Source organism: Rhinatrema bivittatum, chromosome 15, assembly GCF_901001135.1.
Source record: "Rhinatrema bivittatum chromosome 15, aRhiBiv1.1, whole genome shotgun sequence".
Lineage (NCBI taxonomy): Eukaryota > Metazoa > Chordata > Amphibia > Gymnophiona > Rhinatrematidae > Rhinatrema > Rhinatrema bivittatum.
In genome coordinates, this window is record NC_042629.1 from 53,807,548 (window position 1) to 53,825,801 (window position 18,254).

The 18,254-nt window shown below is 43.7% G+C and overlaps 1 protein-coding gene across 8 annotated transcripts in view; it reads left to right on the top strand.

Annotated features, from left to right (window-relative positions):
• The window catches only part of ARHGEF10L (Rho guanine nucleotide exchange factor 10 like), a 187,199-nt gene that overhangs the window by 161,226 nt on the left and 7,719 nt on the right, over positions 1-18,254 (top strand). For all 8 annotated transcript variants that reach the window (XM_029577849.1, XM_029577852.1, XM_029577845.1 and 5 more), the window contains 2 exons: positions 11,092-11,234; positions 17,129-17,303. In XM_029577849.1, the coding sequence (XP_029433709.1) occupies positions 11,092-11,234; positions 17,129-17,303 (318 nt within the window). The remainder of the gene's footprint in view (positions 1-11,091; positions 11,235-17,128; positions 17,304-18,254) is intronic.

Below are 18,254 nucleotides of genomic sequence, written 5' to 3' on the forward strand. Positions count from 1 at the left end.
CATGTTGAATTAGTTGTATTTTATTGAAAGTCATTTTATAATAAATGTTATGTTTTAAAACTGGTTATGTTATATATGATGATGTTATCTCTCTATATATTTCATGTGTTATTCTGTAATCTACCCAGAACAGGTGTTCTGGAAAATGGGCAGAATATAAAGTACTGTAATAGATAAATAATAAATACTGTAAATAATTATCCAACTGCATCATCACACTCATCTCCAGAATCTTAGCTCATGTGGATAGATTAGAGATCAGCCTGTAATTTGTTACGTCACTAGTGAGCTTTACTAATATCCTTCAAAACTGGTCTGACCGTTGCTTTCTTCAGCTGATTTGGGACACTACCTTCTAAAAGAGAATGGTTAATTCAATTCATAATGATCCCAAAAGACTGATCTTTTAAATTTTTAATAAAAATAAACAAGCATGGATCTAATAAAGAGGAGGTGCTTTTTAAAATAGCTGCTATATTGTAGCAATATCCCTCAAAACCAGTGATTTAAATTCTAACCATCTATCCACTTGCTCAAAAACAAAAGGTTTATTATTTATTATTCTGTAGATCAGAGTTCCACAACTGGTTCTGCATTAGCATGGGATTTATTTAATGTTGGGTACGTGCCAGGTCCTTGTGACTTGGATTGGCCACTATTGGAAACAGGATGCTGGGCTTGATGGACCCTCAGTCTGACCCAGTATGGCAACTTCTTGTGTTTTTATCTTTTTGCTTAAGTAATCAGGAAGATCTAAATTCCCAATTGAGTGTTTCGAGGTTAACTGTTTGACCTATGAAAATAACTGCAGTGGAGAATTAGTTGAAGAAGTTACTATTTTAAAGAAAAAATATACTTTGAAATGACTGTATACAAATGCTATATGTCTAAAAAATAAGATAGAGTTAGAATGTATAGTATTGAATGACAAGGAAAATATAATTGGCATCTCTGAGACCTGGTAGAAGGAGGATAACCAATGCCAATCTGTCATACCAGGGTACAAATTATATCATGATAAGATGGATCAAAATGATGAAGGGGTGGATATATATGTTAAAGTGGGCATAAAGTTGAATAGAAAACATAATGCACTGTAAAATTTTATGGATAGAATTTCCATGTGAGAAGGGGGTGTGGACTACCATCCACCTGTCCAGAATGAACAAATAGACAATGAAATGCTAACAGAAATTGGGGAACCTCAAAAAATTAGCAATACAGTAATGGGTGATTTCAGTATTGACTGGGTAAATGTCACATCAGGACATGCTAAGTAGGTAAAGTTTCTAGATTAAATAAATGACTGCTTCATGGAGCAGCTGGTACAAGAATCGACAAGAGGAGGAGCTATTTTGGACCTAATCCTTAGTGAAACACATGATTTGGTGCAAGAAGTAATGGTGCTGGGCCACTTGACATAGTGATCATAACATGATCAAATTTGTCTTGATAATTGGAGGGAGGACATTAAGGAAATCTACTGTGATAGCATTTAACTTTCAAAAGGGAGACTGAGAAAAATGATTCAGAAAAAAATGAAAGGAGCAACTGTAAAGGTTAAAAGTTTACTTTGGGCATGGATGTTGATTAAAAATACCTTCTTGGAAGCCCAGACCAAATATATTCCACACACATTAAAAAGGTGGAAGGAAGACCAACGACTGCCTGCATGATTAAAAGGTGAGGTGAGAGAGGCTATTCTAGCCAAAAGAACATCTTTTAAAAAATGGAAAAAGGATCCAAATGAAGAAAACAGGAAACAGCATAAGCACAGGCAAGTTAGATACAAAGCATTGATAAGGAAGACAAAGACAGAATTTGAAAAAGAAGCTTGCTGTGGAAGCAAAAATTCATAATTAAAACTTTTTCAGGTATATTTGAAGCAAAAAGACTTTGAAGGAGTCTACTGATCAAGGTGTAAGAGGGGCACTAAGGGGAGGACAAGGCCATAGCAAAGAGAGTAAATTAATTCTTAGCTTCAGTCTTTACTGAGAAAGATGCAAGACAGATTCCCATGCCAGAAATGATATTTAAATGTGATGATTCACAGGAACTCTTAGTGAACCTGGAAGATGCAATGAGGTAAATTGACAAATCAAAGAGTAACAAATCATGTGGACCAGATGGTGTACATCCCAGTGTACTGAAAGAACTGAAAAATGAAATTGGAGACCCACTATTAGTAGTCTGTAAACTCTAAATAAAATAAGCTAAGGTAAACAGTCCACTTTTTAAATGATGGAAAGAAGTAGGCCTCTATCAAATTCAATATTTTTCTCCAAGAACGGTATTGCTATGAGATCTTTTCAAGACTAAGAATGAGATTCCGGTTAATAAATAAAGACTTTTACGCTTATTTTCAAGTTAGACACTATATCGATGGAGCTCTGCAGAAAGAAAATAATCTAAAATCCCGACATTGGGAGGAAATTTATTTTTCAGTGATGAAAAAGAAGTCTCCTGTGCATCCTTAAATTAGTCACTTCAGAGCTAGTATTAGGGCCTTCCCAAACAGGGGTGTTGGACTCCCTGCATAAGACAATCCAGGTCCTTCATCCAATAATCAACTTTGCCAAGTCGAACCTGATTCCTTTCCAAATTTCATTGGGGCATGGATAGACTTTCTGGAGGAGAAAGCATTCCTCCCATTGGATCAGGTATTCTGCCTTCTAGCCTTAATCCAGAATTTACTACAGTTGGGATCATGTCTCAGCCCAAGAGGTCTTGGTTGATATAGGCCATATAGTGGCAGTTGTGTATGTGGTCCTCATAACCCACCTCAACATAAGAATTCTCCAGTGAGGAGCTCCACACAAGGTGGAATCAATTTCTTTAGCCCTTTTCTCACCCTTTGATGGTCACTGAAGAAATGAAACACCATTTGCCACCATGGATGTTGAATCCCATTACACCAACACCCCTCACAAAGATGTCATCAAGAATATCATCCCATATGTCACCACAGTTGATCTGGCCAGCAAACTTTGCCATTTTGTCCTCACACACAACTTCAAATTTGAAAAGGATTTGTATCTGTAAGTCAATGGCACTGCTATGGGTACCCACATGCCTTCACAATATGCAAACATTTTCATGGCTGATTTAGAACTTTTCTTAAACTGTTCCTCTACCTAAGGTACATTGATGACATCATCAACTGGACTCATGGACTTGAAGCACAAAGAGTTCTACCAAGAAGTCATCAAACTCCACCCCATTATCATCCTGATCCGTAAACAATACATACAGCAAGTCCACTTTCTGGACACCACTATCCAACTACATGAGGACACATAAGAACTACATTATACCGGAAACCCACCAACTGCCACACATACCTTCATTCCTCCAGTTTCCACCCAACTCCTACCACCAGATTGATTGTCTATAGCCAAGTCCTGCAGTACAATCACATCTGTTCTGACCCCTCAGTTAGGGACTCCCATCTGGAGAAATTACAATGGACATTTTTAGAATTATAGTAACCACACAATGATGTAAGAAAACAGATCAACAGAGCCAGACAAATACCCAGGAACAGTCTACTACAGGATCATCTTTTTTTTAATTTTTTTAATTATCTCTTTATTCAATTTTCAAAATTTTACATCAAGAATCATCTCGATATATTATTATGTATACAACAAATATAACACCTTATTTCAAAATTATCAGGAAAATACAATAATAGCATACATGATTAAGTCCACCAATGACTCCAAGAATAACCTTTTACTCATAATATCTTCACAATAAAGGAGGAAAATCTAAATTTCAACTAGCTTTAAGAGGTAAAACTATATTAATTATGAGGGGTACATTCACAGACATTGTGAGGCAACTACTACCGAATACAAGGGTATCTCTTCAAGAACGCTCTATTAACTTGTCACTCAGGAACTGTGTTAATTGTGAGGGTGTAGAAAACAAATAGGATTTTTCTTTAAATTTGACATAACACTTGCATGGAAATTTTAACATAAACGTTGCTCCTATTTGTAACACTTGAGGTCTTAATATCAGGAATTGCCTTCGTTTCTTTTGAGTGGTTTTAGAAACGTCAGGAAACACTCTAACTTGCATTCCCAGAAATTTTTCAAGGCAATATTTAAAGAATAATTTCAACACCCATTCTTTATCCATCTCCATTGCAAATGTTACTGTCAATGTCGCAGGCTCAGCCAAGGCCTGATCAGAGGTTTCCAGAAAATCTGTAAGATTAAGTCCAATTCCTGTTTCTTTTTCTCCTCCTATTGCTCCCAAGGACTCATCATTATCTCTCATAGATGTTCTATCAACTTCACTTTTTCTCATTTCTTTCGCTGTAATATAGAAACTACGTACTACTGGTGGAATCTGTTCTTGTCTCACTTTTAGTATCTCTTGGAGATATCTATTAAACATATCTCTGGGTAAAATATGTGGGACTTTTGGGAAATTCACCAGGCGCAGGTTTTTATTTTTTAAAGAATTTTCCAAATTTTCAATTTTTCTCAACAGCGCCAAATTATCTTTAACCATCAAGTCATGTTTAACTTTGATAGATTCTAATATTGGTGTTTTCTCCAAATGATGTTGATGCAAAACTTTAACCGTGTTCTCTAGCATTTTAACACGAGTCTCATGATCCTGTACTGTTGACACTATAGGTTCAGTTCATTCAATAACGAAATTTCCAAGCCTCTCCACAGCTTCCCAAATCGTTTCCAGCGATATCAAATCAGGTTTTGGTAAAGAAAAAGGAGGAATTTTTAAACTTATCTGTCGCAGAGTTGATGAGGTTCCCGGCATACTCGGACTCTCTAGGCCTCTGTCTGGAATGCCGATATCCGCGCCAAACCCCTCAGGGTGTTCTTCATTGCCGGTGTCTTCCGGATTAAGACTCCCTGCCCGGGCATATCCTCCAGCTACTTCGGCTTGGGGGTCTACCGGGTCTCTCTCCGGATCAAACAGCGACGCAGGGTTCCTTGGAGCCTCCTTCACCATCGGGGACAAGATGGTTTCTGGCGGGGAACACGAATCCTCCAAGTCGGTTCCTAACGCTTGCGACTCAATCCCCGATGGCAAAATACCTCTTAGGACATGAGCGTCCATTGGGCCAGTTTTCGGCATCTCAGGGGGCTCCCCAGGGATGGTTCTCTCCTTCGCCCGCCGTTTCCTGGCCGAATGGGGCATTGTAAACAAAAAAATCCAGGAAAATTGACCAAAGGAAAACTGCCCACGCACACACAGCTAGTTCTCCGATGCCATCTTCACTACAGGATCATCTTAAAAAAGAAAATAACCACCTCTGGTTGTTACCTATAGCTCCCAGTTGAAACCACTGAAACATATCATCAAGTTTCTACAATCCATCCTGGATAATGATACCACCCTCTCACAAGGCTGTGAATGGAAAGTCTATCCTGACCCACCAACAGCCCCCCAATCTCAAACCGATACTCACTAGCAACCAAAAATTGTACAACAATGACACCAACTCAGAAACTAGACCCTGCAAGAAACCTAGTTGCAACTCTGACCACATATTAACCCAGGCAACACCATTTCAGGATGTAGCATCATCAACTACAATATCTGGGGCTCATTCACCTGCAACTCTTCCAATGTTCACCAGCCAGCAATGTCCCTTTGCTGACTATATAGGAAAAACAGGTCAATCCCTAAAGAAAAGAATAAATGAGCGTAAATCTGACATTAGAAATATCAACATTCAGAAACCAGAGGAGAACATTTCAAGCTTCCAGGACATTCTCTATCTGACCTTAAGGTTGCCATATTCCTAAAAAGGAACTTTAAAGGAATACTCCAGGTAAAACTGCTGAATTGGAACTCCAAAAAACTTACCATCACCCTAGGTCTGAACAGAGACAATGGCTTCATGGCACACTACAACTATCTATGAACCTCTCAGATCATTCTGTTTCACACTTATCTCAGTTGTTAGTAGTCTGGATTATAATGCTATTATCATTCTGTATCCAAACTCTGCCTTCCTAAATTATTGCATCTCTTTGTTCTGTATCCCCCCACCCTCATATATTTTACCCACCTCTGTACTAAACTTCATGTATCTGAAGCTCATACCTCAATAAATTAGTTAGTCTATAAAGTGATACCCTCCTCTTGTTATTTTTGCAGACCTCATCAGGTAACGCTAGCAACAGATGTGTCCAGCAGGTGGGGCGCATACACAGTAGACTTCTTCCAAACCCCAGGGATTTAGGAAGGTACAAGCCATCAGACATGCTTAAAGAGTTGTCTTACATCTCCTTTGTGAAAGAATTTTGATCCAAACTGACAACTAATTAGCTATATTTTATGTGAGCAAACAAAGGGGCACAGGGTTGTGGACCCTCTGCCAAGAATCTCTAAAGATTTGGGAGAAGGTCACTGCCACAAAGCCTTTCTACAAATATCTTACTCTCCCAGGATTTCCAGCATGCTGGCAGATCACCTCAACAGAGTTTCCCCCCCCCCCCCCCCCCCATTATTGTGGTTTAACCAAAATACCAGTAGTTTAAGAAAGATCTTTAATTGGAATATTCCAGGAGAAAATTGCCAGCAAGGTAATTCAGAAGCAATCTCAGAGAAGCATTGTTTACACAATAGGTTAAATCCAATTTACACACCAATGAGCTAGTTTATTTCATAACATTTTCCTAGTATGTTGACATTAATACAACATCCTCTTAATAGGATGGTATTATAATTTTATCTCTTATATATTAATAAGCTGGAGTACTTGTGAGTCATCTGGTTTCTTATAAATTGAGCCCAGAAGGCAGAAAATAATCTTATGAATAAACTTGACATACTTTTTTACTTTTGACTTACATTCTAGCATTTCAGCATATTTTGTCATGTCAGCAACCTTGAATTAGATTTTGCAAATCTGATCTGTGTAAATTCACAGTGCAGTAATAATAGCTTTATAGAAAAACCCTTTTCAAAGCACCCTAACACCATGAGGGGTCTCTAGACCAGAAGATAGAAGGCAGATTGTATGAGCTTTGGGGTCACTCTTCAATCGACGTTCATGTCAAAGGGCAACAAGAAAGTAAAACATGTTGCTCCATTCTTCAAAGCAAATTCAGATCAGCTCTGGATTTTTTCTGCTCAGGTAAGATGCAGATCTGCTATATGCTTTTCATTATCTTCTGTTGATAGCAAGAACAGTGCAGGCGTAGGTGTGCCTTATCTTCATTGCTCCAACATTGCCAGGCAAGTGGTGTTCTTTTACCTCATCAGGTTGTCGGTCCACCCTCTGATCCCTCTGGGATCTGATCCAGCTCTGTTAACTCAAGAGGGTGGTTGTCTGTGTCATATGAATCTCCTCTCTCTAACCTTGCCAGCATGGATGTTGAGCACTCATTAATCTCGTCACTGACCTAGGAAGTTCAGTATATTGTGATTTCAGCAAGGAAGCCATCATTTGGGAGATCATATAGTATAAATGGAAAAGGTTTTCATCTTGGTGTCAGATAGATGCCCTGAACTCATTTACCTGCACTCTGAAATACCTACAACAAGACTTATGCTTTCTCTCCTCATCAGTCCTCAATACATCATTAGTTAAGGTGCAAATCTCCATACATCCTCTGGGGTTGGAGTTCATGAAAGGCTTATAGCATTCAAGACCTCAAGTTGCCAGGCCACTAGTGCCAAGAGATCATCTCAATGTCGTCTTGGCACAACTAATGAAGCTGCCCTATAAACTATTAAAGTCAGCTTCCTTGAAGTTCCTGATATGGAAAAGTGATCTTTCTAGTCACCTTCACGTTGGCTAGAAGAGTCAGTGAACTTTCATTACTCTCCATACCTGTAGTTTTTTCATAACAGAGTGGTACTCTGCACTTACACCAAGTTTCTACCAAAAATAGTTTTGGCCTTTCTTCTAAATCAAGTCATTATTTTGCGCACATTCTTTCCAAAACCTCATACACATGAAAAGGGCACTGGATTGCAAAATGGCCTTGGCATATTATCTAAAGTGTATGCAACCATGTTGTTGGACTTCTCAACCTTTTGTCTCCTAAGTGCCAGTCAGACTGAGAATAGCTGTTGCCAAGTGCCTGCTGTCCAGCTGGCTTGCAGACTGTATCACACATTGCTATGTTGGGCTGTTAAGCCTCAAGAGCCATGACTACCTCAGTGACTCACCAAGAGCCGTTTAATTGAAGATATCTGTAACTTGGCCAACAGTTCACACATTCACATTCCATTATGTCTGGACAGTCAGCCACAAAGTGACATTAACTTTGGGCAAGCAGTATTGTGCAGCCTGTTCACCCAGTTGTCCACTCTGTATAGTGGAGTCTAGATTGCTTTTTCAGTCCCTCTTCAGCCCTCAACTTGGGACTTCCCATGTGTCATGGTTAATTCAGCCCTGCTTGTCACTAGAGAAGCAAGTTTGCTTACCATAAACAGGGTTCTCTGTAGACAGCAGAATGAATTAACCATGCTTAACACCTTGCCCACCTCACTGAAGAAACGACTACCTAGCAAAAGCTAAGCTTTACAGATGATCACAAGGCTGCCCAGAGCTGACCAAGAAAATAAGACTTGCCACAAAAGAACATGTAGGAAAAGTAAGTATTCTGAGCACATCCAGGCATTATCAATAGAGTATAAGTTATAATGAGCTCACAGAGAGGTCTATTTGACACCATCTAATGATATCATCCATGTGTTCTGGCCAATTCACCCTGCTGTCTGTAGAGAACCCCATTTATGGTAAGTAAACTTGTTTTTCCTACATGTTCTTTTGCAGGAAGTCATTTATTTTCTTGGTCAGCTTTGGAAAATGTGTGTCTCTGATGTCTTCATATTTTTCACAGATAGAAGGAAATGTATTTCTGTTTCTATTTCTCTGGTATTGCACTGCATGCAGAGCTTGGCTTCTTGATTCCAATTCTTGCCTGCATGTTTCTCTTGCTAATTTATGATCCCTTATTCTGTATTTGGGGAATGTCTATCTATATTCTGCATAAAAGAATGGGGTGAAGTACTTTGTAATTTCTGTCAAAAGGTCTACAGTAGACGAGCTTGCTTTGATTCTCAATTCTCTTCCTCCCCCCCCCCCCCAACCCCTTTGTTGTATTCTCTCCAATATTTCTGAGATGTTTTCCCCTCACCCTGGTCCACTGTAGATAGGTCCAGAACAGCAGAGTATGCTGAAGGTCAGGATCGAGGTGCATTGGGAGACCTGTGTGTGGGGGTCTTGGTACTAGTATAGCAGGCTGTGCTGCAAAGTTGAACTGTAGTGCACTGGCAGAGCTGTATACATTACTGGAAGAGCAGGGGTTGCTGCAGGGGATCTCAGTTCTAGAATAGCCATGTGCTGTAGGGTAAAGACTGGGGTGCATTAGCAGGGAGAGGGGCACACAAGAAGGTCTCTTGACCTGAAAGAATATTGCGAATCATTATTGGCAGCATGAGTTTTCTGAGCCTTCCTCCACTCTCCCTACATACTTTTCTTTTTCTGCTCTTCTTTTAATAGGATCTGGATGCATTCTTTTAAAATTGCTGATCTTGTTACCTACTACTTTCTAAGCCAAGAGAACAATCTAAAAGCATGCACACAGCTGTGATATGCTTTTCTCAATTATTCATGTCATTTCCTCATTTGGAAACTGTTAGTGCCTTTCACTCATTTTATTGCTGAAGTAAGCAAGGGACCTGGGAACTGCATGAGCCAGCAGGTACTTGCAAACCTCCCAGGCAAGCTGGAACCTCTGCACATCTGGCCTCACATCTGTCATGAGGCACATAAAAAATGTTTGATGTTTTACCCTAGTCCATAATGACATGTATTTGTAGCACAAAACATCTGCACAATAGGCAGCTTCTGCTTAGGAAATACCTATGGTGTGCTGCAGGGACGAAGTAAATGGAATAGGTCAGGATTGGGGTGCGCTGGCAGAACTGTGATGGGGTGGGGGGAATCTTGATACTGGGATAATCCTTAAATAGTCCAGGATGAGCGCTGCTGCAGTTGCTGCCCCTTAAACAAAAGCAGGATTTTTTGGTAAGAAAAGACCCAGATTCCCTGGCGATGAAGGTGTGCTGCTGCTACTGCTAGGCATTTCAAGAGGACCCTCAGGACTGCCAAACAGGCGAAAGGGCGTTCTTCAGGGACGCTTGGATTTAAGAGTGACCTTACCACAGAACCAAGAGAGAGTCTGAAATAGCGGGTGAAAGAAGGGCAAATAAATGTTTGGCAGATGCATTAGAATCATTTCAGGCATGTGAGTGTGGGTTGGGGGAGGCACTCAGCTTGCTCAAACATCTTTAACAAACTTTTTAAACATAAGTGCCATGCTAGGTCAGACCAAGGTTCATCAAGCCCAGCATCTTGTCTCCGACAGTGGCCAGTCCGGGTCACGAGTATCTGGCTGCTACCAAACAGTTGATCTGTTTCACACCCAGGGATAAGCAATGGCTTTTCAAGTCTCTCTGGCTAATAACTGTTTATGGACTTTTCCTTCAGGAACTTGGCCATTCCTCTTTTGAACCCCACTCTGTTAAGAAGTCCATATTCAAAAGACAGCAGTTAAGCTAAGTTAGTCAGATAGACATCTCCTGCTAACTTAGCTGAAGTGCAGCTGTGCCTCTGAATATACCCGGATAACTTTAAAATGGCAGGTCTAATTTATCTGGATAAGTGTGAATTTTACCATTTATCCAGCTAAGTAGCTCCTCTCCATTGTGCCCCTGCCTCACCCACAACTCAGCTTGCTAACTATTTAGCCGGCTAAGTAGTTAATCTGGCAGTGGCTGCTGAACGCAGCCAAATATTGAACTACCTCCACTTAGCTGGATAAGTTGGAACTTATACAGCTAAGGGAGCTTTTGCAAGCCTTTTATCATTTTTGTTGCTTTCTGAAAATATCTCCTATCCATTCTCTTGCTGGCCGTGGTCTGGAGAGGGAGTTCTCTTCTGAGACTTAATCCCTCTCTGCCTGAAAGACATTATCCTGCCCCAGAATATGCCCTTCGGATTGTCTTCTCTCACTGCAGTACTATAGATAAGCAACAGGACCAGTCTAATGACACATTTCTGATAGTTTCCTGCCTTTGCTTTAGGAGGCCTGTGGGACCATGAGATCCCTTTGAGCATGAAGGTGGGTGCTGGGCCAGTCCGGACCCTGCTGACGATGGACGACTGTGTTTGGGCCAGCTGTGGCAACAAAGTGATGGTGCTGGATCCTCCTACAGAAAAATCCCAGGTATTGTCCCTGTCTCTTTTCCCCTGTGCCTGTGCTTTTTCTCCTACTTCCCTCTAATACTAGTTATCATTTCTATAGTGCTGTTAGATGTGTGCAGTGCTGGAAAATAACACACAAGCGACAGGCCCTGTGCCATAGAGCTTACGGTCTAGTCAAGACAAACGTACAGACAAATAAGAGCCTTTAAGAATGCAAGGTTAATATTCAGTAAGCTGATCAGTTGGCAAATTATCCAGCTAAAGTTAACCAGATAACTAGTCCTGTATATTAAACATCCTATTAAATCTACTTGCCTAAAGTTATCCAGCTACATGATAACTAAAAAAATCTTACCAGCTAACGGGCCGATACAGTAAAGTCTGCGGGAGAGCGGGCGAATGCCCGCTCACCGGCCACTCGCCAATGAGCACGATTCAGTATTTAAATTAGGTCCGGCAGTAGATCCGGGTAAAAGGAGGCGCTAGGGACACTAGCGCGTCCCTAGCGCCTCCTTTTTGACAGGAGCGGCGGCTGTCAGCGGGTTTGACAGCTGACGCTCAATTTTGCCGGCGTCGGTTCTCGAGCCCGCTGACAGCCACGGGCTTGGAAACTAGACGCCGGCAAAATTGAGTGTCCAGTTTTCGCCCGACAGCCGCGGGCCGAATTCAAAATTTTTTTTTTTTTTTTTACTTTTCGGGACCTCTGACTTAATATTGCCATGACATTAAGTCGGAGGGTGTACAGAAAAGCAGTTTTTACTGCTTTTCTGTGCACTTTCCTGGCGCTGGAAGAAATTAGCGCCGACCTTTGGGTCGGCACTAATTTCTGAAAGTAAAATGTGTGGCTTGGCTGCACATTTTACTTTCTGTATCCCGCGCGCATACTTAATAGGGCCATCAACATGCATTTGCATGTTGAGGGCGCTATTAGGTGCCGCGGGTTGGACGCGTGTTTGCAGTTACCAAGCACACCACCATCTCGGTGGTGGGGGCTACGGCATTGAAGGATGTTAAGAACTGCAAACTAGAATTCTATCTCAAACGCAACTTTGAGGTCTTGTCCTTAGGAGTTCGGGCAATAATCTGCAGCAGTGTCATGCAGCGGGCAAGCCTCAGGTGGGTTCAACAACTACTCAGCACCCAAGACCTCCCATCTGCAGAGGCGGAACGGCTAGAAGATGTGATTGCCTATGGGGCAGATGCTCTTTACGATCTTCTCTGGGTACAAGCCAAAGCCATGGTCTCCGCGGTCTCAGCAAGGCGTCTCCTCTGGCTGAGAAATTGGTCTGCGGATACATCTTCTAAAGCACAGTTGGGCACTCTCCCCTTCAAGGGTCATTTGCTTTTTGGTGAGGACCTAGAACAGCTTATTAAATCTCTGGGGGAGAATAAGGTTCATAAGCTGCCAGAGGACCGTCTGAAACAGACTAAAACTTTCTTTCCTTCCTGCACTCGCTTCAGAGGTAATGTAGATATAATAGCAGGGCACGGTGCTCCTTTCCGAGAAGCAATGCTTCCAGATCCCAATCCTGGTCTCATTCCTTTCGTGGACATCGACCCTTCCGGGATGGTAGCCAGCAACACTCGGCTTCCAAGTCCTCTTCCCAATGAAATACGGCCAGCCCATTCCTCCGTTCCAAACTTAGGTGGACGGTTGTCCCTGTTTCTCAAGGAATGGGCCAAGATCATGAAGGATCAGTGAGTCCTGGAGGTAATAGAAAAAGGCTACGCGTTAGAATTTGCTTGAGATCTACTAGACCTTCACCTAATCTCTCCCTGTGGAAGTCGAAAGAGGCCTGCGGTTGACCAGACCCTGAGCAGGCTGTTGGAACTGGGTGCCATAGTTCCAGTCCCGGTGGAGGATCAAGGATCTGGCCAATAGTCCATCTATTTATTTATTTATTTATTTATTTATTTTTCTATACCGACATTCGATTTGACATATCACATTGGTTTACATATAACAGGATGTCTAAGGTGAGCCTTATAATGACATGATACAATATAACAGCTTAATAGAGTAACTGGCTATGTACATATAACTGTTTTACAAGATAGTAATACTATATAACGTGCTTAATTGCATAACTTCTTACAGAATATATTAAAAGATAAATTAACTATGTACAGTGGCAGGGTTGGGAAACTGGGGGGGCTGGGAGATGGGAGGAGGGGGTATTGTTGAATGGTGGGAGGAGGGGCTGTGGCGGGGTTAATTGTCTTGTGTGAAAGCTTTCCGGAAGAGCCAGGTCTTGAGGTTCTTGCGGAAGGTGGGTGTAGATGGGTCAGTTCTGAAAGCGGTTGGAAGATTGTTCCAGAGGTAAGGGCCTGCTACGGATGCAGCGCGTTCTCTGGTGGACACTGTATTTCTTTGGCGGGGGGAATGGGGAGAAGGCCTGTGTTGGTTGAGTGGAGATTTCTAGTGGGGTTGCAGGGGGTCAGAGGTTCTTGTAACCAGCTGCTTTGTCATTGTGGATAGATTTGTGTATGAGCATGAGTGTTTTGTATTGGGATCTGAACGGGATGGGCAGCCAGTGGAGTTGTTTTAGTGCAGGTGTGATGTGATCTGTTTTTTTCTTGTTCGTTAGTGACCGTGCAGCAGCATTTTGTAGGAACTGGAGGGGCTTGAGGGTGGATGCGGGAAGGCCCATCAGGAGGGCGTTGCAATAGTCTATTTTGGTGAAAAGGAGGACTTGCAGTACCGTCCGGTAGTCTGGGGGAACTACTTCATCGTTCCCAAAAAAGAAGGCTCCTTTTGTCCAATTTTGGATCTCAAGCGAGTCAACTGGGCTCTCAAGGATCCCCATTTTCAAATGGAAACCCTGAGGGTGGTAATGGCGGCGGTCCGCTCTGGTGAATTCCTAGCATCGCTCGACCTGACGTGTGCAGGCATGTCGAATCGGAATGTGCAGGCATACCTGCACATTCCGATTCGCCTCAACCATCAGCGGTATCTCCAGTTTGAGATCCTGGGGCAACATTTCCAGTTTCGAGCACTCCCATTTGGTCTCACCACGGCGCCGCACACCTTCACCAAAGTCATGGTGGTTGTGGCGGCCTCTCTTCGTCAAGACGGAGTTCTGGTCCATCCTTACCTGGACGATTGGCTCATCCGGGCAAAATCGGAGTTTCTCTGCAAGCTGGCAGTCGACAAGATCCTAACTTGTCTGACCTCCCTGGGATGGATAATCAATTTTCCCAAAAGCAAGCTTCAGCCATCCCAGTCTCTGGAATTCTTGAGGGCATGATTCGACACTCGAGTCGGCAAGGTGTTCCTTCCAGACGCGAGGGCGCTCAAACTCAGGAACCAAGTGCGCTCCTTTCTCTCTTTTGCTTTGCCCATGACCTGGGATTATCTCCAGGTCCTGGGGTCCATGGCCTCCACTATCGATCTGGTTCCTTGGGCTTTTGCGCATATGCGTCCATTACAGAAAGCATTGCTATCCTGCTGGAAGCTGGTGTCAGAGCAATTTTGGACATCTCTCCCGCTCTCAGAGTCTATTGTCGCCGAGCTGCAATGGTGGCTCTTGCCTCCCACCTTCTGAAAGGGGTGGCCCTTCAGACGCCACAGTGGATAGTGGTAACAATGGACACCAGCCTCTCGGGCTGGGGAGTGGTGTGCCAGACCCAGTCTATACAGGGATGCTGGTCCCCAGCCCAATCTCGCTGGCACATCAATCAATTAGAAGCTAGAGCGGTACCCCTGGCTCTCAAGGTTTTCCTTCCTTTACTCCATCACAAGGCAGTGCGGGTCCTCTCAGACAACTCCACCACAGAAGCTTACATCAATCGGCAGGGAGGCAACAGGAGTCGCCTAGTGGCTCTGGAAGCTAGCAAGCTCTTTGCTTGGGTGGAGCGTCACCTAGAGCACCTAGCAGCGTCCCACATTGTGGAAGGAGAATATTCAAGCCGATTTCCTCAATCGCCAGCGGCTGGATCCCGGCGAGTGGGAGTTGTCAGACAGAGCGAAGAATCTGATCGTCCGCAGGTGGGGTTCCCCACACTTAGACCTGATGATCACAATGAACAATGTGAAAGCTCCCAGAAGGAGTGGATGCGTTGGTCCTTCCCTGGCCTCACGACGTTCTCCTGTATGTGTTCCCTCCATGGCCCCTAGTGGGCAAGGTGCTCCGAAGAATCGAGCTCCATCAAGGCCCCATCATTCTAGTGGCTCCAGAGTGGCCCCGCAGGCCATGGTTTGCAGATCTGGTGAATCTTGCCATGGACGGTCCTCTCCACCTCGGGCATCTCCCACACCTCCTTCGACAGGGTCCCGTATTTTTCGATCAGGTGGATTGCTTCTGTCTAGCAGCCTGGCTTTTGAACGGCGGAGATTGAGAAGGAAAGGATATAAGGAGGAAGTTATATCCACTCTGTTGAGGGCTCGGAATCTGGCTACTTCTTTCGCTTATGTCCGGGTATGGAAGAATTTAAAAAATGCATGTGCCACTTCGGGAATGTCAGCCCGTAAGGCTCCGGTTTCCCAGGTCCTTTACTCCCTCCAGAACGGGCTCTCCAAGGGTTTATCTTTCAGTTCCTTGTGGGTGCAGGTTTCTGTCCTCGGCTCCCTCTTAGGCAACATTGACGGTTACGCTGTGGCGACTCATTCGGATGTCGTTCGCTTCCTCAAGGGGGCCAAACATTTAAATCCGCCGGTACGAGCTACTTGTCCCTCGTGGAGTCTTAACTTGGTTCTTCGGGTCCTCTGTGAAGCTCCCTTCGAACCTCTACGGAAGATTACTATTAACAATTTGACTCTCAAAACCATTTTCCTGGTGTCCATTTGTTCCGCCAGAAGGGTGTCTGAGCTTCAAGGTTTATCTTGCAGGTAACCTATTCTGCGTTTTTCTGATTCGGGGATATCCCTCAAGACTGTACCCTCCTTCTTACCAAAGGTAGTGTCTTCCTTTCACGTCAATCAGTCAGTAGAACTCCCGGCCTTTTCCTCTGAAGACATAGCAAACACTTCTGGGGGTGATCTGTGGCACCTAGATGTAAAACAGGATCTCCAGGTTACAAATGAGTTCCAAGTCTCGGATCACTTGTTTGTGATATGGAGTGGCCCAAACAAGGGTAACAAGGCTTCAAAGGCCACGATCGCACTTTGGCTAAAGGAGGCTATTGTGTCGGCGTACATCTGTAAGGGCCGATCGGTTTCGGAAGGCTTAAAGGCCCACTCCTTGCGTTCTCAGGCCACTTCTTGGGCAGAGAGTCAGTCGGTCTCTCTGCAGGAAATATGTAGGGCAGCTACTTGGAAATCTCTGCATACTTTTGCTCGTCATTACCACCTCGATGTACAGGCTCCAGTTTTTGGCTCCTTCAGGCGGCAGGTTCTTTGAGCAGGGCTGTCTCAGTCCCACCCTGTTTAGGGAAGCTTTGGTACATCCCATGGTCTGGACTGATCCGGGTACGTACAGGGAAAGGAAAATTGGTTCTTACCTGCTAATTTTCGTTCCTGTAGTACCATGGATCAGTACAGACACATCTGCTCGAAGTTTTTTTCCTTTCCAGGTTCCTGGATACCTGAATCTTCTATTATTGCTTTAAGGTACCAGAAGCATCTTCTAGATGAAAATGAATCTTTATGCAAGAGCGTTTTCTTATACAGAATTTTTTTAATGGTTCAATTGTTCCATTTATCAGTTTTCTTGTTACTTGCTTGATCTTTTGGGAGTTATATCTGCTTTGAAAGTGTTTAAAGTGAAGGGATGAGAGGTAGGCTCTGTCCTGATAAAGGATATCCTTTCAGTTTTGGTCTGCCTCCATCTGCTGGACAGGAAGCTCAACCCACAGTCTGGACTGATCCGTGGTACTACAGGAACGAAAATTAGCAGGTAGGAACCAATTTTCCTTTATTTCTCATTTGGGGATTTGTTCTTACCTGATCTCACTCCTCTGCTCTCCTTCTCCCATCAGCTGTGCTTTGAGGCTCACCATGATAAGGAAGTGAGTGTGACGCACATGGTGAAGGCAGGAGGTGGAGTCTGGATGGCGTTTTCTGCGGGTTCGTCCATTCGATTGTTTCACACAGAAACACTGGAACATCTGCAGGAAATCAATATTGCAACTCGCTCCACATTGCTTATGCCAGGTAAGAGTCAGAAACGCCCCCATGCTGCTTATGCTGAAGTGAGGGAGCAGAGCTGCTTTTAAATTATAGGCTTATTTACCATATTGAAAATGTAAAAAATTACTGACGAACCTTTAATGTGCTAAGAGGTAGATACAAAATCCCTCTCTCCTTTGTCATTCAGGAGGCTGGTATGCTTGGGAGGATGAAGCAGAGGGAGGCAGTAACCTGGCCATAATCTGCTATTTTACAGATACTTAACTCAGGCATCAGGCACTCCCCTCCCTGCCCCTGTCATTTACTCCCAACATACTCACAATAAAACAACAAGCCAATACCATTTAAGTGGAAAAACAGGACTGCAGCTTTATTACATAACAATAATATCAAGTGGCATCCGAGCCAATCCCAAGCAATCACTGTTGCCACCTGGGCCTGCTATTGATCAGCTAAGCCCCAAGCCTTAGTGGCCCACCATGGAGCTAGCCAAGCAATGTGCTTCGGGCAGTGGCCACCCAGCCCCCACCGCGGCATCCTGGGGTGTCCTCACCGCCACGGCCAGCTAGCAGGGCTTGACACCCCCCCCCACCCACATCACCATCCTCACCCACGCCGCCATCGCCCTGCAGGGGACTCCCCCCACCACATAGTCTGAGCAGTCCCACCTGACAAGTTGCTGCATTGTAGCAAACCCATATAAGCAATGGCTCGGGCACCTCGCCCCCTCCCAAAGCTGCAACAAATACATGGACAAGTTATACAGAACACCCTCACAAACATCAGGGTTACCCCCTCCCCAGCTATACCCCAAAATACACCTTCATTCTGGGAGGGTGGGTGGGTTTCAGAGCTTGAGAAGAAGGAAGAGGCAGACCCTCCGGGTCGCAGATCCCCAATAGTTGATCTAATTGTCGTATCTCACTTCTTGCACTTTTTTCTTATCCCCTCTTCCCTGACCCCTATGGCAGATGT